The sequence below is a fragment of the Aythya marila genome (genome assembly GCF_965140915.1).
Source record: "Aythya marila genome assembly, chromosome: 9".
In the NCBI taxonomy this organism is placed as follows: Eukaryota; Metazoa; Chordata; class Aves; order Anseriformes; family Anatidae; genus Aythya; species Aythya marila.
This window is the reverse complement of record NC_139050.1, coordinates 21,883,000-21,909,893: the sequence shown is the minus strand read 5'-3', so window position 1 is coordinate 21,909,893 and position 26,894 is coordinate 21,883,000. Positions and strand designations below refer to the sequence as shown.

Below are 26,894 nucleotides of genomic sequence, written 5' to 3'. Positions count from 1 at the left end.
GCTTTAAAACTTAGTAAGGCAGCTTGGAGAGTTTTTTGTTGAACTTAATAATGAAAAATGTTTACTTTTCCAGATTCTGGATAAAACACGATTTTCAATGTACAAAAGTCCTGTTTGTAATGCTTTTACTTGTTATTTTAACATGTAACTTCTTAGATTACTTGCATCAGAAGAAAAGTTTTACTTTTATAGTAATTTAATTGTTATGATTTCCCCCTTTTTTGAAGTAGATTCTTCATGAAACATTGGTGAAAAAGCAAATATTTTTATATAGTAAAAGTTTCAGGGACACCAATTTTGTTTAGCATCTGAAACAATTTCTAACTTTATTGTTGTTGTTGGTTGTTTGTAAAGTTGACTATCATAGTGGCAATGCCACTTATCTAATTAAACACAATTAATGTACTGGTTTTCCAATGGCACCCTGCCTCCTCACCGTCTTAATCTTCATGAGACCTCCACCCTGATGCATTTTAAGGTCAATTGGGCCACAAGATGTCGCTGCAAAGCTGCGAGAGGTTAGCCAAATCCATCCCAAAGTGACACGCAGCACACTGTGGGTACAGGTGGCCTGTCAAGAGCAAGGATGTGAAGAAACTGAACTTGTTTTTCTAAAGTAGCAGCAGAGGAGCTTGACTTGAAATCCCATATGCCAGGGAAGAAAGCCTGAAATCTGGTTCTGAAGCGTGTGACTATTTTTGTAAATGGCTCAGACGTGAACGGTTCCAAAAGCAGAGAAAGCCGGGATCCAAACTTTGCAGTCTGATACCACTTCTGCAATTAAAAAAAAAAAAAAAAAAAAAAAAAAAAAGACATGAAAGCATGTGATGTGATCCTGTGCACATACTGGGCTCTTCTTCCCAAAACTACAAAAGGAATGACTTCATGGCTTCCTGTACTGGGAGGAGACGCATCAGAGCAGCTACACTGCAACAAGGCCTAGACTGCATACTGTGCTAGGGGGAAATAGGAAGGAAAGGGATTTACCTAAAGAGACATAATGTTTTCTATTTCTAACGAAGGAAATACCACTAGTAATGAAAGTTTCCTCCCTGACAAACACTTCAGAAAGAAAGAAAAGAAAAACAAAACAAAAATAAGGTTAAAATTCAATATATAGAGAGAGAGAGAATCAGTAGACAGTCATACTTTCATTTTTGTTTTGTTTTCAGGTGTTATGTTTACACTGAAACACTCGAGGCCTTGCTGATTCTCAGCATCTGCATGTGGTTTTTTGTTTTTCAGTGCTTATTCCGGCTGCACAGGGGTGTAGCTAGCAATCACAAGTGGCAGAGCTGGCAGAACTGTGGTACTTGTTGATTTGCTGGTGGCTATACCTCCTCTGTGCTCATTTTATCTGCTACACTATTTAAATCCCATTGGAATGCAGATGATGTATTTTAATACATACAGCACCATCAGAGGTGTTTCACTTAACATCAGCTGTGTGTTAGGCTGTAACACCGATGCATTAACAGCTCTGCGGGGTGGAGTTGCAGTCATCCAACCATATCCAAATGTAATTTTGATAAAAGTTACATGAAAGCAGACACAAATCAAAGCCAGTGGTTCAATAAAATGAAGCATCTATCAACTGAATCTGGCATAAGAGGTCCAAATTCCTCATCACCTTCCTGTACTGATTTTGCATTTAACATGATAACTAACAGTGACAGAACAGCATTTAACAGAATCCTATAATGAGGGAGCTTTCGGACCAGATGAACAACAGTCTAAACTCGGCACTTAAGGTATATCTAAGATTGAAACCCCTTAAGAAATGTTTGTTTGTTTTTTTTTCCTATCTGGGAAAAATAAACAAAAAAACACCAACAACCAAGATTGCAGGTGGAGATGGCTAAACATTGAGTGAATGCCTTATTTTACTTTGCTTGCACATGCAGCTTTGGCCTGTTGAGCTGTCTTTATCCCAACCCATGAGTTATCTCACTTTCACTTTTCTGACTCTCTCCCCACCTTCCACTGGGGGCGAGTGAGCACATGGCTGCGTGGTGCTGAGCTGCCTGCCAGGGCTAAACCACAGCAGAGGCTCCTGTGTTTAAAGACTTCCTTAATATACATCAGTGCAGTACAGCCAGTCAGGCTCAAAGTTGCTACTAATGTTCAAATCAATTTGTTCCTATGTATGTGCTACACGAGCAACCATGCTATGTTCTTGGCTCTCCGCTGGGTTTGTGAAACAGTCTTCTCCTCAGAGAATGCAAGAAACGGTGATAAGAAGCCATAGTTTTATGGGGAGAAGTGTACACTTTCCTTTTTCCCATTATTCCTGCCTGCTGTTCTATATGTACTTAAAAGCTAGGATGTCCGAGCGTTGAGTGACCTCCACCCAGCCTTCATTCGCATTCAACTTGTATTCATTCCCTTGCAGACTTCCCTTTAAACAAACAAACAAACAAAAAAAAGTCATCAAAGTTCACATCATTGCAAGAGCCTGAAACACTAAACTGTATCAAAATAGAATTTCCTTATTAAAATGTAAGTCTGAGCATACATGGACAGCCATCCGTATTTTTAAGAGTGCTGTCCTTGGCAGCACCAGGAAAATGAAAGTACAGAACTGAGCTTTGTAATACAACCCAAATATATGAGCCAAATAAGAAAGGTTTTCAACTGACATGGATGTGCAATGCATTTTACAAACCGTGTGCATAGTAGTCAAAGCCCCATGCAGCTTTCAGATCAGATAGATGTAATCCAAAACTATTGTAAGAACCTTTCCCAAGGCCTCCTTTGTACATGAGCTATTCATTCTTCTTCTAATACAATCCACAAAACTCTGCATTTATTTGCTGAATCAGTCTCTTCTGTGCTTTAAAACTCCCCCTACTATTTGCCATAAACAAATTGCATGCGCTCTGACTTCCACCAGGGCAGGTACATGCTTCAGCCCTTTACAAAACACCTGGTCAAAGGAAGAAGCGTGATGCTCTATGAATCAGCCTATTTGACCCCATATTTTCATCTCAGCCCTTCATTATTCACTGGAAAATAACAAGTCTGTTCAATGAGGCTGGGTGTTCATCAGGGTTCTCCTACCTGTGATGCTTGGCTTTGACTAAGCCTTCATGCTATAGTAATTCTAAAATAATAGGAATACATTTTATGGTAAGCAGAAAACCTGCCTCTCCTATTTCATTTGTTGTAGGCCACAAAAAAAAATATTTTTTATTCCGTTGACTTGGCCTTTATACATTCCTTTCCCTTGCCCTCCTGCCAAGTTTACCTAAGTCTGTATTCTTCCAAGCAGACATTAGTTCTGCTGCTATCCGTGTGTTCTTCTTGGACAACAATTTCCCTGTTGTTAAGGATGCAAAGTCTTTTACCAAGATTATAGAAAAAAGGAACCTATTGCCTATGTTACACAGAGAATGATATTTTTCCTATAGTACAATGAAGACACAAATAGGTGTTTTGCTTTTACAACATTTAAAAACACAAGTATCTGGCATCTGCATGTGTGAACTACTGAAATAAAAATCAATCAACCAAAATAGCAAACAGAAAAAACACTCCTAACCAAAGGGGAAAAAAGAAAGCATCACAAGTCAATCTGGTTTCATCTTTGCTGATTACCTTTCAGTTACAAGGTTCAAACAGTTCTGCGAGATAAGTGCTGCTCAGCCTGTGATTCATGGGCTTCCAGCAGTCTGTAAACAGTCTGCATTGATGGGCTGTAAAGCACTCACCAGCTTCTGGTTGAATCCGTTAATTTGAGAAATGTAAACCCGAGAATCACATTTTTATATAACAAGGATTTTAAACTCAAACACTTGTAATCATATCAACAAACGTATGGTTTTATAAAACAATAACATTTAGTTTTTCCTAATGCTAGATCTTTAATTAGTGCCATTCTCCTCCCCCTCCTGCTACTGCCAAAAAATACAGAGGTATGCAAGCCTCTTTTTTTTCTTTCCAAAAGCCTGATCTTATTCTTCCAAAAAATTGGTTGATGTATTTTCCATTTAACTTTTTTTGTATATCCAGGTACATCCCCGCTGACTCCGGTATGGTTTGCTGGACCAGCAGTATTGACATCAGGAGGGTCGTATCCTTACTAGGTTCACCAGGGAGTAAAATAAAAAAATATTCTTGCAATGAACAAAGCTGCTATCTGAAATTGATGAAACTGATTACATAAGGCCTAGAATCAGGGGAAAATCATGCTTAGTTCAACTATGTTTTTTTGTAGGTTATAAATATCAAATAATTCTGAGTTATGCAGAAATGAAAAGGAACTTGCAAGAATGGAGTTATTGCAGAAGCTTCTTAGTAAAACATAATTCTGGAGATTTTTCTAATGAATCTTTGTTGCTCTGCTAAATTAAAAGCTGAGTGGCGAACTAAATATTTATAAGCTTCTGAGATGGAAGTGACTCAGGATATGTCTACACTGGAGTGTGCTTCTGAGTAATGACTCGTGTTTGTGGGTGGATGTTAGCTAAACCTGCCATGAAAGTATGTGTTGCTGTACAGTATGAGGCCCATCTTCTTTGTATTTTGAACACATATTCAATGCTGAAGCTGACTGGATAAAATGGGAAGTCACTCCAGAGCCTGCAGCATGCTATCATGTATAAATGCTCTAGGAAATGGCTCCTAATGCATCATTTGGGAATTTGTCTATCCTCAGCTCCTTCCATGGATGTTCTTCCATCCTTCCTGCCTTCCCTCCCACCCATCCTCCTTCCCCTCAGCGTAACGGTTGAGGTAACTCTGATTCGTGTTTTCCCATCTCTTCCCCCAAAGCCAGAAGGATTAACCATGGGTCCAGAGCTTTATAAAAATGAATGGCTAGTTCAGCAGAACAGATGCTTGGTTGAACTTCTGGTATTACCTCAATTTCTGTGTTGCAGAAGGCAGCGTGACGCCAAAGATAATTCGTGACATGCTGGGCAGTAATCCAGTTGCCGATGTGGACTTGCACTTCTGGTGCATATCAACTATGCCACAGTGGTAAGACCACATCATCTTACCAGTGTGACCAACGCTGGCCCAATAGCACACATGCCAGTAAATTGCCAGGAACAAGTGAATGTAAGGGTAGAAGAAAATATATACCAGAGAGAGTAAAACACTGCCTGCCTTAGTGTCCTGCCTCAGAGGCCAATAAAGGACACCTAAAATCAGAGTGTAAAAACAAAGCAAATGTCTCAGAGCACTTCTTTTATCTACAAGGATCTATTATATACCAGCCAGAGGAGATTTTTTTTGTTGTTTCATGAATGTATCTTTTTTTTTTTTTTTGTTAAGCTACGTTTCCAGCATCCCTGCTGCCATATTAGATAACATAGTTGATTACACACAAGCTAATGAAATGCTGTGGGTTTTGCTTCAGTTGATAAAGGAAACCACTCCGACTGCATGCAATATCCTTCACAACAGTAATTTAAGTTTTCATGATTCAGGAAACCTTATCTAACAAAAATGTCAGTTGTCACTTAAGAGGCTGTAAATTCACCACATAATTCTGAAATGCTCCTTTTCCAACATGCCCCACAGTTAACACAGACACTTACCTTAAAGGCAAGCAGTTTGAACCTCCACTTCCATCGCCTGATTCTGCCAGTTGTGTCTCTCCTGTTCTCCAGCCATACTTGTGAGTACAAATGAGCTTGTCCCATGCAAGATTCAGCCTTGTTAGGGTTCACATTCCACAGTGATAGGAAGTTCTCTATCCAGTGCCTCACACTGGAGGATACGTTCCCTGGCCCACTTTCTGTCCTTCAGTCCTTTTCAGAGATCTGCTTGAGGTGGTCAGTTTACTGACAGCAAACCATGACAGCAACAGGCCACTCTTCATTGTTTTATTTGTCAAATTATACTCTTCGTGCTTGTGTCCTGATCATTAATTCTTGGTTGCTTCAGTTGCCAAACCATCGTTTTGGCACCAATGGAAGATTGTTATTATTAGCAAGCCATACGTTGCAGATGGCTAAAAGTTCTTCTGCAAGAAATCCTCAATTTCAGATGTGCTTTTATGTTACTGTAAGGTAAGCACATTAAATAACTGTTAAAATGATCGCTGTTTTAAAAACACATTTTTGAATAAATATATTTCACCTAAATTTTACGAGAGATTGCTTTATTGTAACCATAAAAACTTTAATTCCCTGTATTTACGATTTCCTCTCCTGAATGATACTTTCTCTAGTTCTCTCTGCAGTCAGCCAGCTTAATTTGTAACTTGTATAGATTTTCTGCCCAGCAACAGCAAGAGGAAAACGTTCAAAAGAGAAAGACGTTGCACCAGAAAAAAAATGCACTAATTCTGGCATGGTGATTCAGGGGCAAATATGCTACTGGAAGCAATCTCAGGTTTTTAATTACACATTTTTCAATCTAAGAGGTTCCAAAATCACAGGAATGGGAAGGCACAATGCGGTGCGAGAGGGCTGGACAAGATGATACAGCTCCACACACGCTTTTCCATCCCAAAGTGCCAGGGCGCGGTCTGGAAACACGGTGCCAGGATAAACCATTACACGCTTTCCTAGCTTCGTGACCTAATAGCAAAAGCATGTGGGGCAACCTCTGACAAAAATCCATTTTGTTTTATATAGGATGCTCTCTACTTGTAGTTCTGGAGCTGTGTGCGAGGGCCAGGGCACCCGGGGTGTGTTTAAGTGGGTAACACCTAACAAAGGCTGGGCACATCGGGTGTCTGCGTGGCCTAAAGGGCTCTTGGGGTGCACTGACCCTAAATGCACGGCTTGTGGCTGCCCAAGACGTGCAGCGGTGCGATGGGCACAGCCTATGGGGCACCTGCGGGCACCATGAGGGGTGGCACAACGGGGGGAGGTTCTGGTTGGAAATTCAGAGACATTTCTCCTCAGGAAGAGCAGCCAGGCGTGGGGACGGGTTGCTGAGGGAGGCGGTGGCGTCCCCATCCCTGGGGGTGTTCAAGGGGAGGTTGGATGTGGTGCTTGGGGACACGGTTCGGTGTGTGACGGCGCTTGGGAGGCGCTTAGACCTTGGAGGGCTTTCCCAGCCCTTAATATTCTGTGATTCTGCGCTTCTACAACACAAGCAGCCCCACTGAGGGCTCCACAGAGCGAGCTGCAAGCGGCGCTGAGGCCGAACGGCGCCCGTGAGGGGCCGCAGGGGGGCGCGGCCTCCCCGGCGCCTCTCGCGAGGCCGCAGCCTCCTTCCCCCCCCCCCCGCCTCCCCGCGCCCCGCTCCGCCGCCCGCCCCACGTCACCGCCGGAGCGGACGGGGACAACATGGCGGAGCGGCGGCGCCACAGGAAGCGGACCCAGGTACCGAGCCCCGCCGGCCTCACGGCCTCCGCCGCTCCCCTCAGGGAGCCCTCGGTGGAAAGAGCTGGCCGAGCCCCGGGCCCCGAGCCCGAGGCCTTCCCCGCGGCCCCCTCACGGAGCTCGGGAGGGAGAAGGGGAGGTTGGGGGGGGGAAGGGGAAGGGGAAGGGAGGCGGTGGAGCCCCGCGCCGGGACGTGAGGGGGGTTTGGGGCTGGGAATTTTCTAGCAAAGCGCCGCGGGGCCGCCCTGAGGGGGCTCGGTAGGGCCGGGGAGAAGCGGGTGGAGGCGGGGGGGAGGGCCGGGTGTCCCCCTCGAGCCGTTCCTGCCAAAAATTGGGGTTTGTGAGTGCTGTGGGGGTCCTGATGCGGCTCCGTGCATAGCTGCAGCATCAGGAGCTGGGACCTGGCGTGTGTTTATCATTAGCCCTAACGCTGAGGAGTGGTCAGGTTTTATGGCCGTGCTCGGAGTGGAGGTGACGCTTGTGAGGGGAGTCGCAGAGCTGCTCAACAGATGGACGCCTCAGACTTTGTCCTTCTGCTTCGCTGCCCCCTTCTTTCTGCTCCTTTCCCTCCCCTCCCCTGAGGAGATGGGGATGTGTCAGTGCTCGCAGTGGTGCCTGTTCCCCTTTAATTCAAATTACCGTGAAGGGGGGAAAAAACGCAAGGAGTAATTAACCAGAATCTTGTTAAATAAGTTATCAGTCACAGGCGGTGGGCATTACGGGGTTATTCACGCTCCAGAATTGTCCCAGCCTGTCCCTTACCGAGGAGGGATGACAGCAGCCCAATCAAGCATCCATCAAAACCAAATTGAAAGTAATTTAATGTTTTGTATAATACCCAGGGCTCTGGTTTTGCAAGCACTTAAGCACATGTTTACTTCCAGCCTGCTAGCAATAGGAGGATTTCCTGGGTTGTTACCGATTGCATCCGTGTCTAGGTGTGAATGCTGAAGGTTTGGGATTCTGGCCTAAATTTGTGGCACAGCTGTACAGCTACGTCCCTATTGCCTCCTCGTAGTCCCAGTGACAATGGGAAGACAGGACACGGAACAAAGAACATTGTTGAATGCCCAGAGGGTGATCCTAATTGGTCAGAGTGAATAAAGCAAGATGTATTTTTCTGGTTTGCCTTTTTTTTTTTAAGCTTTTTGAACTTTCTTGGCGTAGTTACAGTATGTTTATCATGTTTCAGGATAATGCTGCAAGTTGCTTTTGAAAGGAAGAGTGGGGTGTGTGTTTGTAGGTGTCTGATGTGCTTTAGAAGTGAGTACTTACTTCAGGGCAGTGTGTACCCCCTACTAAAGAGGCTATTTACCATGCTGTGAGTGGGTCTGACATCTGAATGCCCCATCGCTAATTTCTTGTCAAGAGTAAGACTGTAGCAGGAGACAGAATATTTAGCTGTGGAAAAAGCTGATGGAGCAGACTTCAATCACAAACATTGCGTGTACAAAAACAGGCTTCGGAATAATTTTATATCTACCATCAAGATGTGAATCGTGGTACTTTGGTCAACACGCTAAACGTGAGATGAGGCATGCAAAAAGGGGCAATAAAACAGCTCAAAATTCTCTCAAGCCTGCTTTTCCATCGGAAGCGATACCAGGAAGGATTTATTGTTCAGGATGCATTTTCATAACGAAATACGTTGCCCAATCTGGACCGCTGAGCTTCGACTCTTCCTCTGGCAACAAGGTGAAAGTGAGGGAAGTTACAGAAGTCCTAACTTCAAAAGCTGGAGTGAAGACGTTTTGTAGGTTAAGTTGTCGGTGTCATTCCTGACGGTAATTTAACTGTAATTAACATGGAGGCACGCAGCAGTGCAAAGAGCCTGTTCTGTGGGAAGCAGATTGCTCGAGCCAGTGGGCTCCCACGTGATTCAAACTTCTGAAGTCAGGGATGCTCGATGTATATGAAGGACTTAGTAAAAGAAAACAACATATGTTGTCTGATGGCTAGTTTAATATTTCTTCTTGAGACAGACACCTCTCTGGGTGTCAAAGACATCTGGGGGATGTCTTTGGATGCCTTTTGCTCCAGCAACCCAATGAAGGCTATTTTATCTCTTGGGAAAAACAGTCTGTCCCGAAACACTCACTTAAACACCAAATCTTGAGCTGGTCGCTTTGACGAGCGTTCGGTTGGGTAACACGTGGCACTTTGGCAGGTCTGCGCTCGGACTATTAAGTCGGCATTAAGTTTTAATTACTTTGGCCAGATTCCATTGTGCATGGTTTTATTCTGCAGATGTGAAGTTGTGTTTGCGTTGCGATTAATAGCACTCGCATAGCATCCTAGTGCTGTGCCCTCCACTCTCAAAATGCTAATGCGTATAAATATCAATTTTATAAATTGAGAAAACTCTTCTGAGGCAGTGATTTGGCAAATGCCTCGACTGCAAACTGAGGTTTGGGGGTAACAGGAGAACGTGCTTTCGTTGTTGTTTTTTTTTTTTTTCCCCTTCTTGAATCCCTGGATGCAAGCTTTGAGATTCTCCTGATGAAGGACATGGACTAATTGGTAGTAACTGTTCCTGCTGGTCATTCTTCCATGCCTTGATTTGGGCTCTGCTGGAAGGAAAATGTGCAACAGCTGCATTGCTGCAAAGTGGTACAGCTTTTTGGGAATGGGTATGGAAAGGGTCTTCTGAAATGACAACGCAGTACTGTACCATTACCAGAAATGTTAATGCAGCTGGCCAATTTTCTTGTTATCTTCTGGTAAATTCGAGTAAAGCCGAGTAGGATGATAACCAGGGAGAACAGCGAAGTAGCTTTTTCAAAAGGGAGTAGTATCAAGTGGTAAAGGAAGAAGAAACAAAGATTGAGGGGGGAAAACAGAAAAATAGGAATTTAAAATAGTAGCTCCTCGTGTCAATAACAAAAGAATCCCTGTAGTATGAAAATCTGAATTAGATTTTTGGCGATAAGAAGGGAGAAAGTCAAAACAACTGGCCTCAGGTTAGAAGAAGACTGCAGCTGGCATGTTTTATCTCCCAAATACCATGCGTTGCTCCTTGGGCATGAGTTTTAGAACCCAATGTGTTTTGTTGTGAATATGTAAACTCAGTTTTTTCTCCAGAAAATTAGTGATAGCTGCAAAGAACGAAGAAACAAACAAATACTTCTACTTACCTAGGACATGTACAGGACAAAAGCAAGTTAACCTTTTCCTGTATGGAAGAGTGAGCGTCTTGTGGCCAGCAGACAGCCGCAGCAATGCAGAAGAACTGGTTCCTCTGCCTGCCTCTGCCATGGCGCCTTTTGAGAGACCTGGGGCAATCCACGTAGTGGTCATCCGGGCAGGAGCCGGGCAGCTTTACCCTTGGTAGGCACTGAAGAAAATTCAGACGGAGTCCTAAGAGCAAGGATCAGCCCCTAACGGGTTGTTTTCCCCCGACCCAGCCTCATCCAGTGATGCATCGAATCGTGCTAACTTGCGTGTTCCTTCTCTGCTCTACAGCACCTTGGTTTCTTTTAGGCAAAGTCCCCAAGTTTCAACAGAGTGGGTGAGGATGACGCCTCTCCCTGCCACAGAACATCCAGCCTAAGGTTTGGGTATGCATCCTCTCAAGCAGGGAGTTTTGGGGTTTCACGTGCCCCGTGTAAGCCCCACTATTGAAGAGACTGCAAATGTTTTTGAGTGTGCCCTGACACCCTCAGCATCCTCTGGAAAGCTGATGTGTTTGAGTCCTTAGCAGGACAACCAGAAGCCAGCCCCTGCCTTATGGGGGACGTTAGGGCATTCCCATCAGCTAGGTACAGGTGCTCCATGTAGGTTGGTGGCTTAGCCCCCACCACCTCTATCTGATTAGCAAAGGTTGATGCAGGGGGTCTCTTTAGGGGCTGGGTTAGGTGTTTAGAGATTCTTAGATGGTTAAAATGCTGGTTGTCCCTGAAGAGTTCACCCCAACTTCACTGTAACAACATTTAGGCATTTAGAAAATCCTGGCAAATGTCTGTGTGGGTTTGGATGTCAACACTTGCTGAAGGTGTAAGTGTCAGCGCCTTCTAGCCTCTGCGCATTTCGTTTGTGGTGCTGGCCGTGTGCTGAATGTGGACTTCAAAAGCAGGTGGCAGTGGTTACAGGAGCTGGTGGACTGCCATGAAGTCTGTGCTGCCTAACCCCTGCTCCAGCAGTAAGTGATGGTTTGTAGTGGGTGATACTAGAGCTGAACCCCACGCCAGTCTTCGTGCCTTTTGTGCCATACTGGGAGTGGAAAGGGACTTTGGGATAAGGGATCCTCTGACGGCGCAGAGGAAGCGCTGGAGCCAGCTCTGTGCCACTGGCAGTCCCCCCTGGAGAAGGCTCGTTTGGCAAAATGAGAAAATGGCATCCTGAGAGTCTGCGAGGCCGGGATAAGATAGGCTGGTGATTCAGCCCAACTCCAACGTGCTCAGACCATCCTGGGGCGAGATAACTTGGATGCAGCTGTGTGTGCAGGCAGGGTATGAGGAGGAGAGCGTGGAAAGATGTAGACTCCTTCTGGATGTAAACTCTCAGCTGGGAGGATCGGCTGCACCTGATTAAGTACGCAAATGTCTTGCTTTCCTTATCTGAAAATTGTATAAACTGTTCGGCTTCAGAAACCGTCTGTGAGGGATGATGTTCTGAAAACCGAAGTGTGCAGGTCTTCTGTCTTCCCTATAAAAGTGAATTTTAAATATTGCACGCTTTTTAAGGCTGTGTTGTCTGCTTTAAAGCTTCATAATTTATTCCAAACTACCCCTTGATTCATTTGTGTAACCCTTTTCTAAATGTACAGGAGGCCAAGAAAACCCCCTGTTTGGCTATTTCTACAGCTGAGCATAGAGATCTGCTAAACTGCATCTTTAAAAACTTGCACTCTAGGTACTGACATTTTCAGTGCTTCTGTTGACTTCGCTTTATGAGGGAATTCAGTATTCTGTCTGTCATCTGCTTTAATATTGTAACAGAAGTCTGGCTCTGCAAGTAAAGTGCTGAAAATAGGATGAAAAATGGGGATTAATTTGCAGGGAAAACTTTCTGAGAACGAGCTTGGTCAAACTATGGCAATTTCTCTCACAGGAAAGCTTTTTTGCTTGGGTTACTCTGCAGCTACCCCACAGAAAAGGACAAAGCACTAGATAGTAAGGAGCGATCAAAAAAACTGGTGCCAGCCGCTGCCTGTATAGCACATCACATGGCTTAGCAGAATCGTAAACATTTAAGGAAGGAAAAAATATGAAATCCTGGCAGAGGAATGAAGTGAGTAACTTCTCGGGCTGTTTCATGGACTGTGCTGTAAAGAAGAGCGTTTTCCTTGTGAATCGTCATCAGGAGTATGAAGTGCTGGTAGGAAACGTGAGAAAAGCATTGTTCTGAAATGCAGCTGCTGCATCTCATCGTTTGTATCCATGGCACCTTGGTGTGGGTGCCGTACCCTAATCATGTGGTACATTCATCCGTTTCCCTTCAGTGCATTGTGGTGTAGTTTGTTGCTATTGAATCAAATCTGGTTTGGTACCAAAATTAGTAAGATAATCAGGGATTTATAGTTGCTGGTACAAGTGCACCATATAAGGGGACTTCAGACCACAGTATCTAAATGATGTGTATGCGTGCACTGCCAGTTCATGGGTAGTTATCTGCTGTTACACACAGACTGATAAAATCAGAAAGGAGAAAAATGAAGGATTGAACACGGAGAAAGTTTTCCATCCATGTGAGGTCTGCTAGGATCATCTGGCGTGTGTTTGTAAACATAACTGGCAAGTGTGAGAGCATATTTCTGCACACACACAAAGAATTCAGGCTTAAAAAATCTCAGGAGGCTCAGAACTAACAAACCACTGGGTGCTTTTGGTAAGGTGGATATCCTGCGCCTGATTGATTTTCTTTAAAAAGGTAGGCAAAAATCTCCTTTAGAAGGATCATTCATTAACCAGTTGATTTTGAAAGCTAGCAGTGCAGGCTGTTGAAAGTTAACAGCTCACACTGTCTGAAGTTTTTATTCAGGGGTAACGACTGCCTGACCTTGCGTTTCTGCTTCTTGCAGTATTGTGGTTGTGCAGCTTCAAAGCAGGAATGGACCTTTAAAAATGCCGTGTATTTAAACTGGATCTTTGCGTTCTGTATATCCCTACAAATCCACAGTCTTCGTGGCTTCTGTGCTGTGTTTCTGTCTGCAAAAAGTCCTGGGGTGTCTGTGTCACCAGGTCGCAGTGGGAGGGGACCTGGAGACCTGAGCCTTGCTGACTGAAAGAGCTCTTACAGAAAGGAGTTTGAGGAAGTTTGTGTGAATCGGTGTAATATCCCAAACGTTTGTTTCATGATTTTCTGAAGCAGGAATGTTCAAAAGGTCTTCCTCCCTCCTACAAATACTAGGCAGTAATTCAACACAACTGAAAGCACTTATCTTCTGCCTTCTGTCTTACAAGTCCTTTGAATTCTGCTACTGGTCTGCAAGTTGGGAAATGTGTGGCATGTGTTGATGTTTGTAGACTAAAGGTGCCTTTTTCCTAAAATGCTTGTTCTGGAGCCCATGTACCTCATCGTGCTGCGCTTTATACTGGTGTTCCTAGTCCCTGGACTGGGAGAACCTCCTCGATGGTACTCGTAAGTCTAAGTCACGTTGTAGTCGTGCAGTCATACTGAAAACTTCGACACAAATCTTTCAACTTCTATTCAACATGGTTTTCACCCCTCTTTGACATGAAATTCCAGCTGCTCAGTATTCTGTCAACATGCCTGTGTTGCTGGCATTTCATACATGCCAGTTCTTCTCTCTGTATTGCTTTTCTTCACTCTCAGCTTCGCAACTCTTTTCCTCCAGCCTTGTAAGCAGCTTTCCATTTGCCAAGTGTCCAGTGCTTTCCTTTGACTTCCTCCTTTAACTTGCCTTTTTTACAGAGCTGCTGAATGAGTTTGTAGATTCTGAGATTATGTATCTTTTGCATGTTGTAGAAAGAAAGCTCTTGAGAATAATGACTTATGTTATCTTTTACATTTTGTTTGTTATTTATAAATTGCCACAAAATAACAAGGACTTTGCAATATCTGAATTCTGAGCCCAAGTGAATGTTTCTCCATTGTGCTTAAGACTCTCTTAATTTTGCACTTTCTCTGTTGTAGGAGGTCGGTGAGCCATTCAAAGAGGAGAAGGCTGTTGCTAAATACTTACGGTTCAACTGTCCAACAAAATCCACCAACATGATGGGCCACCGAGTTGACTATTTTATCGGTAGGGTTACTTTTAACCACGGAACTAAACTGTCTAACACTGTACTGGGGGTGGTGGGAAGAGGATTTTGTTTTTATTTTTTGTGCTTTATCTAATAAGTACCGATCTTTCAGTACAGTTTTGAAAACTCAGATAAGCATTAGATAGCTGTAAAATTAATCTTATCTGAAGTAAACACAATAAACGTTTCACTCTGTGATTTAAAGGTGCGTAGTTGTCAAGTACTTCAGAATAGCAGCTACTCATTTACCTTAAAAATTGAGAAGATGTGAAATGTCACTGGAACTGACTGACTGACTGGTGTGGTTCAAGTAATGTAGACTCCAGGATGAAATAAATGTCATTCTTTCTAACACATTGTTTTTGGTTTTTTTCCTCCCATTTTTTCCTTTAGCCTCAAAAGCTGTGGATTGCCTCCTGGATTCTAAGTGGGCAAAGGCAAAGAAAGGAGAGGAAGCGTTGTTTACTACTCGGGAGTCTGTAGTTGAATACTGCAACAGGTATGACCTAATCTAAATCATCGCTTTTATTAATGAGTACAGTTGTCAAGACGTCTTCGTTACTTAGAAACAGTTTTGCTTAGGCCTCTTTGATAAAAGGACTTGATGCGTTCTAAGGCATTAGCATTAGTATGTAAAAATAAAGACTTTTTATTGCTATGTTTGAGGGTGTCAGATGAGAAATAGGAACAATGTAGTGTCATCATCTTTGTTTCTCAAATTCTCTTCTGCATTTGTTATGCTGTTTGGGGCAGCATATTTTCCTAAATGTTATAGCTCTTTTATGTCAGCAGGATGAGAGCTCTCAACTGTCTCCTTCCTGTGGACCTGGACTGCCATTATGGCAAAAGCTGAACTTTGAGGTTCAATTTATGCCTCTCATGTGGCACGTCTCTGTTGCTTAGCAGACTCAAAAGTGCTTTGTTTAGATGAATGGCATATTCTGGCCCTTCTATCCTTTTTTGGGGCTGAATCTTATACTTGGAAAGCTCTGCAAAAGCCACTTACAAGTAACGACTATATTTAGGGGGTTTTGTTGTTTTGTTTTTCCTTTTTGAGCTTCTTAGCCATCCGTCAGGTGAGATTCTGCCCCTAGTTCTAGGGCTGAGACAGGGCTGATGCCGTTTGATCTTTGTGCTGACTTAGTCAAGAAAAATTAGGAAAAAGAACTTATTTTAATGCAAGCAGAAAAATATCTTCCTTTCCAGGATCTTTGGACTGAGGTCTGTATGTTTGCCTCTCAGTTATTAAACCATCAGATGAGACAACAGTTGGTTGAGTCCTTCAGCTCCAGCAGGGCAGAGAGTGACAACGTAGCATGCAAAAAAAAATCCATTTGACCCTCTGTTCTCTGACTTTTATCACCAGCATCATCTCATGCACTGTTGTCAGTGTTCTAAACGTTAGCACTGTCTGCTTCCTTGGCCACTTGAGAGAGATGGAGAGATGTCTTAATACAGCGGGGAAAGTAGTCCCTTCAGCAGAAGAGGCTGTTTAGGCTTTCATGCATATTAAAAAGAAGTACCTTAACTCTCCTGGTGTGGCTATTGTGATTGTTTTACCTGCCCTATCCAATAGGAAACAACTGTCAGATTCTGTGTCACCATCCTGGGTCGGTTGCATTGAATAGCTCCGTATTTAATAAGTTCCTGTCTGCATTCATAGCGTGAATCCAATGTGTAAGGTCTCGTGGTGCACTCACATATCCATCTAAAGAAACCACAGCACTAACGCTGCATTTGGCAGCTCTAAAGAGGGCCAATGGTGGGAATTAGCAATTCACCGCATTTCACTGTCATGTGAAGGTCTGTCCTGCTTCACCACCTGCCTGTTGGCTGCTCCGATAGCGTGGTTCTGTGCTCAGGCCCACTGCAGGGGTCTTCCAGTGTGGTCTGTTCACGCTCCATCAGAGGCAGGGATGGCTCCCCCAGCTGAGAAGAAAAGTAGGTGCTCCCAAGCAGGTGGTCTTCTGTTGCTCGAAAGAGAAAGTACATGAACAGTTGTCTGAGGGAAGTTTTTTTTGGCTTGGTTTGGTTTTCTTATTTGTTTTAATTAACCTGTGTCCTGCTTTCGATTGGGATAAAGTTAATTTTCTTCCTAGTAGCTGGTATGGTGCCGTGTTTTGGATCGAGGATGAGAATAACACTGATAACACGCCAGCGTTTTAGTTGTTGCAGAGCAGTGCTCACACAGAGCCAAGGACTTTGCAGCTCCTCGGGCTGCCCTGCAGCGAGCAGGCTGGGGGTGCACCAGGAGCTGGAGGGGAGAGAACCAGGACAGTGGGCCCCAACCAAAGGGATGTCCTATGCCACGGGGTGTCCTGCTCAGCAATAACACTGCTGGGTGAGCAAACAGTGCTGTTAGCTGCCTGCTGGGTTAAACCACAACAACCTGAAGCAGCTGTCTTTGATAATCAGCGTGCATGTACGTTTAAGCGGTAGAAGGACTTCTGTTTCTTCACTGAGTTCCTAATTTAACAGGCAGTCCAGCATAAGGGTTTGATCTGCAGCAAGAGATGAAAGAAACCAAGTACAAATCAAATTGATCTGATGCGTAGGGCCAGCTTTTTGCTGTGAATTGGCCCTTGCAATCGTAACCCACTGCTTCCCCTCGGTCTGAAGAGCAGGATCCTGTACTGCTCTTCCTATTCTGAGTTTGGGTATGGGCCTTTCAAGGACATTACTTGTTACACAGCATCAGGACTGCCAAATACTACGTCCTATGGCCCAGCCAGCCATACGTGTACTTGCTGTAAGGCATGTTTGTAGCTAATGTGAATGGAATGCTTGCACGTGTGCCACAGTTCCAGTGGTAATTTTATTCAATGTGCACCTCTTACCAAGTAACTTAATAAGCTGTTTGTCTACTTCCTTATTTTGGCGATGAAATATGTTGACATGAACTTGCAAATATATATCAGGTAGTCGTATTCATGGGAAAGATCATTAAATTGACTCGATGGCTTTCTCCATCCTACATCTTGTGTATTCACTTGTGTTTATGCCAAACACTGGCACAGGAAACTATGTTTTTTACTCAGTTCTGAACAGATGAACAAAAAGGAGCAAGAGGTGAGATGGGGTCATTTGTGATGGTGACCTCTGTCAATCAGTTATGCTGTTCATGATTATATTAGGTAGCCTAGACTGTTACCTAATGATGTAAGCGTGTGTAAACATGGTAATTCCAGCCACACTTAAATTGTATCATCTAACCTTTTTCCTTGTAAGACTCTTGAAGAAACAGTTCTTTCATCGAGCGTTAAAAGTGATGAAAATGAAACCTGACAAGGATACAAAGAAAGAAAAGGAAAAAGGAAAAGCTGAGAGTGGGAAAGAAGAGGAGAAGAAGAGCAAAAAGGAAAGTGGCAAAGATGAAAAAAACAAGAAGGAGAAAGAAAAGAAGAAGGATGGGGAAAAAGAGGAGTGTAAGAAGGTAAGTGCAATCTGCAAGAGGAGAGACAAACCTGTTAACAGAGAAGACATTAACTGGTATTGTTAAGATCATATTGGCTTAAAAATATGGTTGTTTTTTCTAAAGTGTTTCTTCCTGTTTTGGTCTTTAAAATACCCGTTTTTACATTGTGGGGTTCTGATCCTGATTCAGGTCAAAACGGAGACTTCAGTTCGATCTCCTCACCTTGTAGTGCGGACTGAGTTAATGAAAGCCGCCTCCTGCTCTGCTGCAGCGGGCACTGATGCTTTGTGCAGCTGCACCTTAGCATAGATGGATGTGTATGCGTGTGCCCTAACATCTCAAAGCGGTGCAGCTGTGTATGTAAAATGAAGCAGCAGTTCTACCATGTTTGGTGATAAGAATGTCTGGAATGTGATACTTGGTGCTTGCAAGTAGCTCTGTAATAGTGGGCCAGCTTTGTGTATGGGAGCTCTGTTATTAATCTCCTTAATGCCTAGTTTTTACAGACGTCTGATCTACATTCTTTACAGTTCCTACTGTTATTACTGTACAAGTTTTACATGTTTTCTTCACGTTTTCATTCCTGATTTATTCTAGTAGCTGAACAGAAATCATAAATTAAAACATTAGGAATCTGCTGGACAGACTTGATGAAGAGATGTATTTTGTCTTCTGTATACAGTGATATGAATCCAGTGAGAGTTAGTAGGATAGTGCTCAAAGTTACCGCAGTCTGGACACTCCTGAGTGAGGTAATGGCACGCAATCAAAGGTGCAGTCCACATGTACAAAGGTCTAGATCTCAAAAGAAAGCTGCATGGCTAATAAAGGAATGAGAAACAAAACAGTCTTGCTGGCGGTCAGAACAGAGAAGGCAGTGTAAGGTTACCTAACTCCTGAGATACCTTACAGTGCAGACGTTGAAACTTAGGAATTTCTCCAACTCACTGTCATCTGAAGTGTTATTATTAAATGCAATGTTAATTTTTAAACTAATCATTAATTATTGAACTGATATTTTAGTGGATGATGTAAGCCATTGGGTACTAACTTAACACAGGGCAAAAACTGTAAATTTAGTTTCTAGCAAAGAAGTAAGTGAAGAGAGTGAAACAGGAGGTGGGGAAGAGGGAAGCACAAGGTCCCAAAAGGACTGAGGAAGGTAGAGAATGAAAAGGCAGAAATTGATTCTGGAAGGATGCCTGTGTGGTAAATGTGGCACCAAGATACCCATTAATTCTATGAGAGCTTGCGATTATAAAGCGTTGTACTCTGTGCTTGATCTCTGTGCAGACTTTGTGGTTAATGTCAGTGGAACTTTGCTGTGCATTTGAACACATTAATCCCAAATTTACAGCCTAGTCCTTAGGTACTATGTATAAATAAAATTTCTCTTTCCTTACAATTTGCCTTTATTTTTAGATACCCAATTGTTAAGGAATGAGAACAATAAGAAATACAGTAAATAGTGTCTTCACTTAAGATCACATTTTGTTTTTTTTTTAATTTGTAAAAGGTTGTCAGACTCAATATATTAAATACCAGAAACTAAAACCCTGTACATGTTTTTTATGTATAATTTGTGTTTCTCTCCAGGATGAGACCCCAGGAACACCCAAAAAAAAGGAAACTAAGAGGAAATTTAAACTTGAGCCACATGAAGACCAAGTTTTCTTGGATGGAAATGAGGTAAGATTTACGGATACTTTCTAAATTTAGTGTCAGTGTACTGCCAGATAATAGCTTAATTTACTACATCTCTGCAGACGTTCTTGTCCCATGGAAGGGAAAAATAATGACAATGCGATGGGTTATCTTGAAACACCAAGTTTTAGATATCTGCAGTGAGATTAGGGGCAGATAAATGTAGAACAGGAACTTAAAAAAAAAAATCTAGAAGAAAACCTAATTCCCTGTACTTTACATGTGATTGGCCATGAGGTGAAGTTTTTGTCCTCGTGGTGTAATCAGGTGTTGGAGCAGGCTGTGCAGGAGGTTCTGCAGTCTCCATGCTCAGAGGCTTTTAAGATTGGATCTGGTAAAGCCCTGAGCGACCTGGTCAGGCCTCACGGCTGACCCTGCTTTGAACAGGGGAATGGACTTCATGAGGCTATTTCTCATGAAAATGGCCTCATGAGATTTCTAAACAAATATCAAGCCTTTTAGAATGTGAAGTGCAATCCCAGGAGTGGAAGTCAAAAGTATCTGGCATCCAGAGGCTGCCTGACTTTGTGATCTGAGCAGCTGGGTGATTCTGAATTCTTATCCTGGCTTTACCACTGAAATTTTGTGTGGTCTTAAATACTTTCTGCACCTTTCTTTTTTGGAAGTCAAATCATTTAATTTTTCAACAGTTCAGTTAAAGTACAGAGCCATATTCCTGCTTTAAAGATTTGGGATACATTAGTAACTCTACTTTAGCAAAGATAAACTGTTCTCAGCATGCTTTGTGTCACTGTATGGGAATGTCTCCTGGGATTCTAGTAGCCCTTTGGTTATAAAACATGTGGCAGTGAACTCTAAATAAATTACATGTGTGGAAAACGTGTTTCCTTTATGTATCTCTTTTTTGATCTTCGCAGTCAGATCTTTTACAAGCTGTCTTGATCTGTTTCATCCCACCTTGTGTACAATCACCCCTACCTCTGATCCTCCCCATTGTCTTTTACATGGAGTACCCAGCATGGCATGCAGCATTCAAAGCGGGGCTGCAGTGCTGTATTAGCAGCGTAATAGTCTTTACAGGTATCCTAACGTTTTGTATTTTTATTTTTTAGTGATGAGCTCCCACTTTTCAAGAGCTGCAACTCCCATAAACTTTCCTGAGTAGGAGCTAATTTAGAGCCATTCCTTGGGTATTTACATTAGAGCTGTTTTTAATTTTAATTCTTTTGCACTTAGGATAGCGTGTAATACTCAGTATTTATATTGCCAAGTCATGATCTTCAGTTTGGGCTTGCCGAGGAGTTGAATGGCAGCAGAGCAATGCCTGCATATAGTTACTTTTTATACCCTGTGAGAATAGCATTAAATACTTCTTGTTGCATCACACTGAAAAACTGCACTACTGCCTCATCTAAGGTGTCGTCTTGGTAGTTTTTATCAACTCTTCTGCTATGAGGGCTCCTGGCTGCTAGTAGTCAGCTGCTTCTTTGAATCTTAATTATTGATAACTATAAAAACTGTTCAATTTTGTGAGAAAGGGAAAAAAATACTAGTTTAAGAAAACTGCCCTTCACAGGGAAGGTTTTTTCATTAAAAACTGAACCTATCTGATTCAGATGGAGCCACAGCTCTCATGCAAACATCTGGTACTCAGTGTTGCAATGGTAGGCATTTAGGTAAGTGTGCTGTGGTACAGAGGGTACAATACATTTATCTGAGGTCATCAGAGGGGACTTGAGCTGAATTGAGCGTTTCAGCTTGATGCTTTGTTCCATGGTCAGTCTGCTGTTTTTTTTGCTTGTCTGTGTTTCTCCTCTTAAGAGAATCTCTTCAAAGCTAGAAGCAATTTTTGTTTCCAGTTGTGGACTTGAGAAATATTTATAAGTTTTTCTTGGCTCCGTGCTGAGCAGTGTTAATGTGTAAAGGAAGAACAAAAGACGACAAGAAACACCTTGATTCAGTGACATTTCTGAATCTTTCGTTTCCCCATCAGCTTTACAGTTTGAATGTTTTCCCTGGAATTTTGTCACCTGTAAGTTAATCTGGGAAAAAACTTGTTTTGTGAAGCAATTCTTTGATAGATCTCATTTGATATTTCCCATGTTTTTCTTAAACAACGGGGAAGTTCATTCTCTCCCTGCCTGAAGACTTTGTCCCAGCAAGGTAAACTCTGCATCATGTCCCGCTCCAGCAGCACAGTGTCCTTAGGCCTCCTGCCACCAAGCTCAGATTACGATCGGTACATACCTAAGGCAATCAGTAGGAGCATGCAGGCGTGCAGCCCCATGGCTGTTTGTCTCTTTCTGCAGCTCTTTCACTGACACAAACCTGTTTCAAGTCCTTAACACTTCTTAGGATACACAACCCCTTGCCCTCCTCTTCTACCCTGATATGGCAGAAATGTTATTTTAACATTTGTACGCTAACAGCCAGAGTGCTGTTTGCTCAGTGCAAAGCAATATAGCAAGGCACTAAGCATTTGAGTGAGGAAATAAATTAAGTAACTTATCAGAGCACTTGCTTTTCAAGTATTAATCACTATTTCTGTTGTAGGTGTATGTGTGGATCTATGACCCTGTTCACTTTAAAACATTTGCTATGGGACTTGTACTGGGTAAGTAAGAGTAGACAGTAGCAAGCCCACCACGAATGGGGGAATATCAACAGGATCTCTCTCCTTGCAGAAATGTCTCATCTTCCTGGACAAACTGCTTTGCTCTTCAGTTTCAGCATGACTTGATACCAATCACATGACATGGTTTTTGATCTCAGGATGGAGGGAGGATGCATGCAAATAAACAAAACACACACAAAAGACAGCTGAAGCATAGTTCAGCAAGCTTGCAAGCTGTTTATTTCAGTTTAAACAAATGAGCAAGTTGCTTCATAGGCCGCTGCAGTGGGTTATATAAAAATGGGAAAGATATTAAAGCTATTAATTTAAACTATAAATAATACCTTTTGGACCCTTGTGTTTGTTTGGTTTAGGCCCAGTTTTTGTTTTTTTTGTTTTTTTTTGTTTTTTAAATTGAATGTAATCTTGTTGTTAGCTCACATCAGTGAGCTAGCAGCTAATTTCACTGCTGGTCCAATGCCCTTGACCTATGCTTTGCAGCTTCCTCTCCCTGTGAGAACCACCTTTCTAGGGAAACACTGTCATTCCCTGGGGCCATATTCAGCTCTCTGATCAATCCTTGGGCCACCAGGAGCTCCACCCAGATCTCTGTGCCTGCTTCCTGCTGGACTGGTTGTTGGCAGCTCCCTGCTCACCTTTTTGCTTACTGCCTTTCCAGGGGTGCTCCTTTCTCCTTTGATCAAGTATAACAATGTAGACTTGCTCAGTGTGGTCCCTGGTGTCTGTGTAACCACTATGAAAACATCAGGGGAACTAGAAAATATTTCAGTCAAGGCCTAAAATGCTGTTGTGTAACTCATACTTTGCTAAGCCAATACCTTGAGTAAATGGTAAGCCTAGAATCTTCGTGTATGTACGAGGAACAACTAAGCACGTGTCTCATATGTTTGTTCTTATCTTCCTATTTAGTGATCGCTGTTATAGCTGCAACCCTGTTTCCACTCTGGCCAGCAGAGATGCGTGTTGGTGTTTATTACCTCAGTGTAGGTGCAGGCTGTTTTGTAGCCAGTATTCTTCTTCTTGCTGTTGGTAAGTGTCGGCCTTCTTCATTTTATCAGCAGGTGAAGTCTAAAAGGGCAGAAACATTTAAACATACATTTAAACATTCGCTCAGATGGGTGAAGAACCTCTGTTACTTCTGATTATTTTGTTAGCAGTAGCCAGACTGGTCCTGGGTATCTATTTCCTTAGTGGCCACTGGGTGTCAGGGTTGTGCCACAGAAAGAAAAGTCTCAGACTTGTTCCACCTGTTTGTGCTTCCTCTGTTGTGGAGATTTGTTTACTGCCTCAGTTTAAAAACAAACAAAACAAGAAACCGAAAAACAAAACAAAACAAAAACCATAATGCCAGAACATAAGAACAGATTCAGTAGTGAGAATGGTGTAACCAGGATTTTAAAGCGTTAAGAACTAGATCATAGACAGGATATATGGTTACTGGGGACAAGGAAAAAGACTTGGTAAGTAAAATAATAATAATAAATCAAGAATGCTACTGCAGAAAATCCTGCAGAGAGGATTTTCCTCAAGGTTGCCACTATTGCTGGCTTTGGCTGCCTGTTAGCACTGGATACTTCTTACACCATAGCTGTACATTGTGAGTGCTTATAATAACAAAATTTCCCATTTTTTAAATACAGCTCGCTGCATCCTTTTCCTTATTATCTGGCTCATCACTGGAGGAAGGCATCACTTCTGGTTTCTGCCAAACCTTACAGCAGACGTGGGATTCATTGACTCCTTCAGGCCCCTGTACACACACGAATACAAAGGACCAAAAGCAGACTCAAAGAAAGAGGAAAAATCAGAATCCAAAAAGCAGCAAAAATACGACAGTGAGGAGAAATCAGACAGTGAGAAGAAAGAAGACGAAGACGGGAAAACAGAAGCAACGAGGAACTCGGGAACGGAAGGCTCAGGAGGCGAGCGGCATTCAGACACTGACAGTGACAGGCGTGAAGACGACAGGTCCCAGCACAGTAGTGGAAATGGAAACGACTTTGAAATGATCACAAAAGAGGAACTTGAACAGCAAACAGATGAAGGGGATTGCGAAGAGGAAGAGGAGGAAGAAGAAACCGAAAGTAGGCCTTCACATGAAAAATCATAACTCACTGTGGTTTTGGGACTAAGTATGTGCAAATGGTTGGATTTTCTTTGTTGGCTGATCACCAAAACATAGACCATACAGTAGCACCTTTGTTTGCTGAATATACATGTTACCAAACAGTTTTATATCTAGTTCCTTCATTTTTTTTAACCATTAACTTGATTACTTGGTACTATGTTAATCATTAATATACATTTACAGAAGTTTTATCAATCTGACAAGTTTTCTATTGATTAATAGATTGCCCAGATCGTCCTCAAACATTGAAAACATAGCTTTCTGGTACTTGCATAACTGGTCAATTAATTTCACTTCTCAAACGTGCTTTTGTAAAACAGGTAAAAGTTGAATGACCAAATCTCAGATTATTCCTAGTTATACTCATTTGATAGCTAGTTAGGTAAAGCCCTTCGTAGCCCACAACTTTCTTGATATTTTTCCTGATTTTATTTTCAAAAGATTGTGAAAACTTTCCTAAGAAAACTAGTTTTAGCAGAAGTATTTTGCTGAAAATATGAAAGCTGGTAGTGCTGAATTTGGCTGCAGTGTTCTCTGTTTCTCCAGACTATGTGCCAGCAACTTAGGAAATCCAAACTGGTTTTGTACATCTGGTTCAGAGAAAGATGTCATCTCCAGCAGGTGAAGGAAGCAGCACGGTTTGGAAATGACGGCTGTTTTCTTTCTCCTGTTCCATCATAATAATTAAAAAATGTATTCTGTACATAATTTACAAATAAAGCAAACCATTTACTTTATCTGCTACTTATTATTTAGAGATTTGATCCAGCATTCAGTTTGTATTATTAAAGCCATTTTGTGGTGTATCTATCAGAGAAATGCAAGTCAAGAGGACCTCACAGAATATTTGTGTATGATCAGTAGCTGTTCCACAAGAGCTTTAGTTTTGTGCCAACATTCCATGTATTTGAGTATGAGTAAATTGATCCTTATTAAATGAAAGCAAACAACATAGCTGTATGTATGCCTTAATGTTAAAACTTTCTATTTTCTGGAACTGGAATACTTTTTAAATGGAAGAGGCCGGAGAGTATTCATCTGTTCAGAAATATGGGTAACTCAGAGCTAATATGAAGTGACCATAAATAATTTGTTTATAAATACCTTGAAGTAGTTTGTGCAGTTTCTCTTATGCATCCCTTATTTACTGGATGTTTGGAGGATTTGCTGTATGGTTTGATTGACTAAGCATTTAAGAAGGTAAAGCTCGGCATCATTCCTCTAGATCATTAGAGCAGTAACTATAGATTTCATTGTTCCCTGAACCCATTAAGAGAAGGGTAAGCAAGAAATTTTAATAACTGACTCAGAGAACTTTTTTTCTATCCTAAATTGCTTTCCCTTCCTTCTAGCATACATATTTTTCAGATGGTGCAAATATATCAATCATAACGGGTGCACTGGTACACAACTCATGGGTATGGTGTCATTTGTCTCTTAAATGTTCTGAATATTTGCTCCATAAGAAAACATAAATTGGACCACTTTTTTATTCATTTGGCAAAAAATCAAAGGATCCACTACCCAAAAAGACAAACTCCTGGACCCCAGTATGTTAGAGCTGATTAAAATAACAAAGCTTTTCACTCGCTTAAGCAGCTATTTTGCACTTAGCTCATACAGATGCTAGTTTTCAATGTTCTTGTGTTTCACATATCCCTGTCTAACATTGGTAACAGAACTGCATTTCTTTCTGTAGAGGCATCTTCAGCTAGCTGCCTCTAATTCACAGCACACCTGACCTTCACAGCCTGCTCGGGAACTCTTGCTTTTAACCACGCTGGCGGAGAGTTACAAAATCTCTTGTACTGAAGCCATCCTTGCAGCTCATCAGGTTAGATTCTTGCTGATGCCCATAGGAGCTCAAGTAAGGGTGCCTGATCTCTCACATACGTGTCTTTTAGAAGCTGACTGCAAACTAGCGCTTTAGAGAGCACTACTGCGCCTTGAACCCTGTACGATACATAGAGGGGCAGCATGTCCAGCAGTGGTTCCAAGTCAGCAGCTGACCTACTGGCAGTTTTTGGAGAACTTAGTTCTGTAGATTTAAGTGTATGTTTCCTCCAAAAAGTTGAGGATATCTCTGTATTTAATGGGTGAGAAAAAGTTGAAGGGACCAAATGATGAGCAGTGCTGCCACCTGCTACATGGGCCTAGGGACAAACATCTAGGTTTCAAAATGAAGCGTGAAAAAATTATATTGTCTCCCTAACAGAGCTCCAAGCTCACACAGGTGTAGAAATTGAATTAGCCTTTACCTCTTTCACTTGGACAACTATGAACAACTCTGAATTATCTGAAGAAGTGGTGTGAAGAGACCTGGCTGCTGGTGGTGTCCAGCAGTTAAGTAAAAGACTTCAAGACCCATTACTGTAACCTAGTATTCGCCACAAATATTCCTCAGATATTTCAGAATTATTTTAGAATGAGATAATGAGAGAAGTAATTACAATATGCTAGTAACAGAACTGTGAGCAGACTTGCAGTACCTGACAAACACTTCAAAGACAGAAAATCCCAAAGATACTTACCCAACGTTTGGTTATTTATCAGGCCACTTTTA

General features: G+C 42.3%; 2 protein-coding genes across 2 annotated transcripts in view; both read left to right on the top strand.

Moving 5' to 3' along the window:
- LRRIQ4 (leucine rich repeats and IQ motif containing 4) overlaps positions 1–26,894 on the top strand; it is a gene marked incomplete at both ends in the record, with an annotated part of 228,139 nt that overhangs the window by 41,980 nt on the left and 159,265 nt on the right. The gene's annotated exons all lie outside the window — the stretch shown is intronic.
- On the top strand, positions 7,197–25,429 carry SEC62 (SEC62 homolog, preprotein translocation factor). Its single transcript, XM_082766753.1, has 8 exons — positions 7,197–7,283; positions 14,379–14,487; positions 14,882–14,987; positions 17,717–17,921; positions 19,500–19,592; positions 22,122–22,182; positions 23,113–23,232; positions 23,844–25,429. Exons 1-8 carry the CDS (start codon positions 7,248–7,250, stop codon positions 24,311–24,313), a joined length of 1,200 nt encoding a protein of 399 aa, XP_082622879.1. The 5' UTR covers positions 7,197–7,247; the 3' UTR covers positions 24,314–25,429.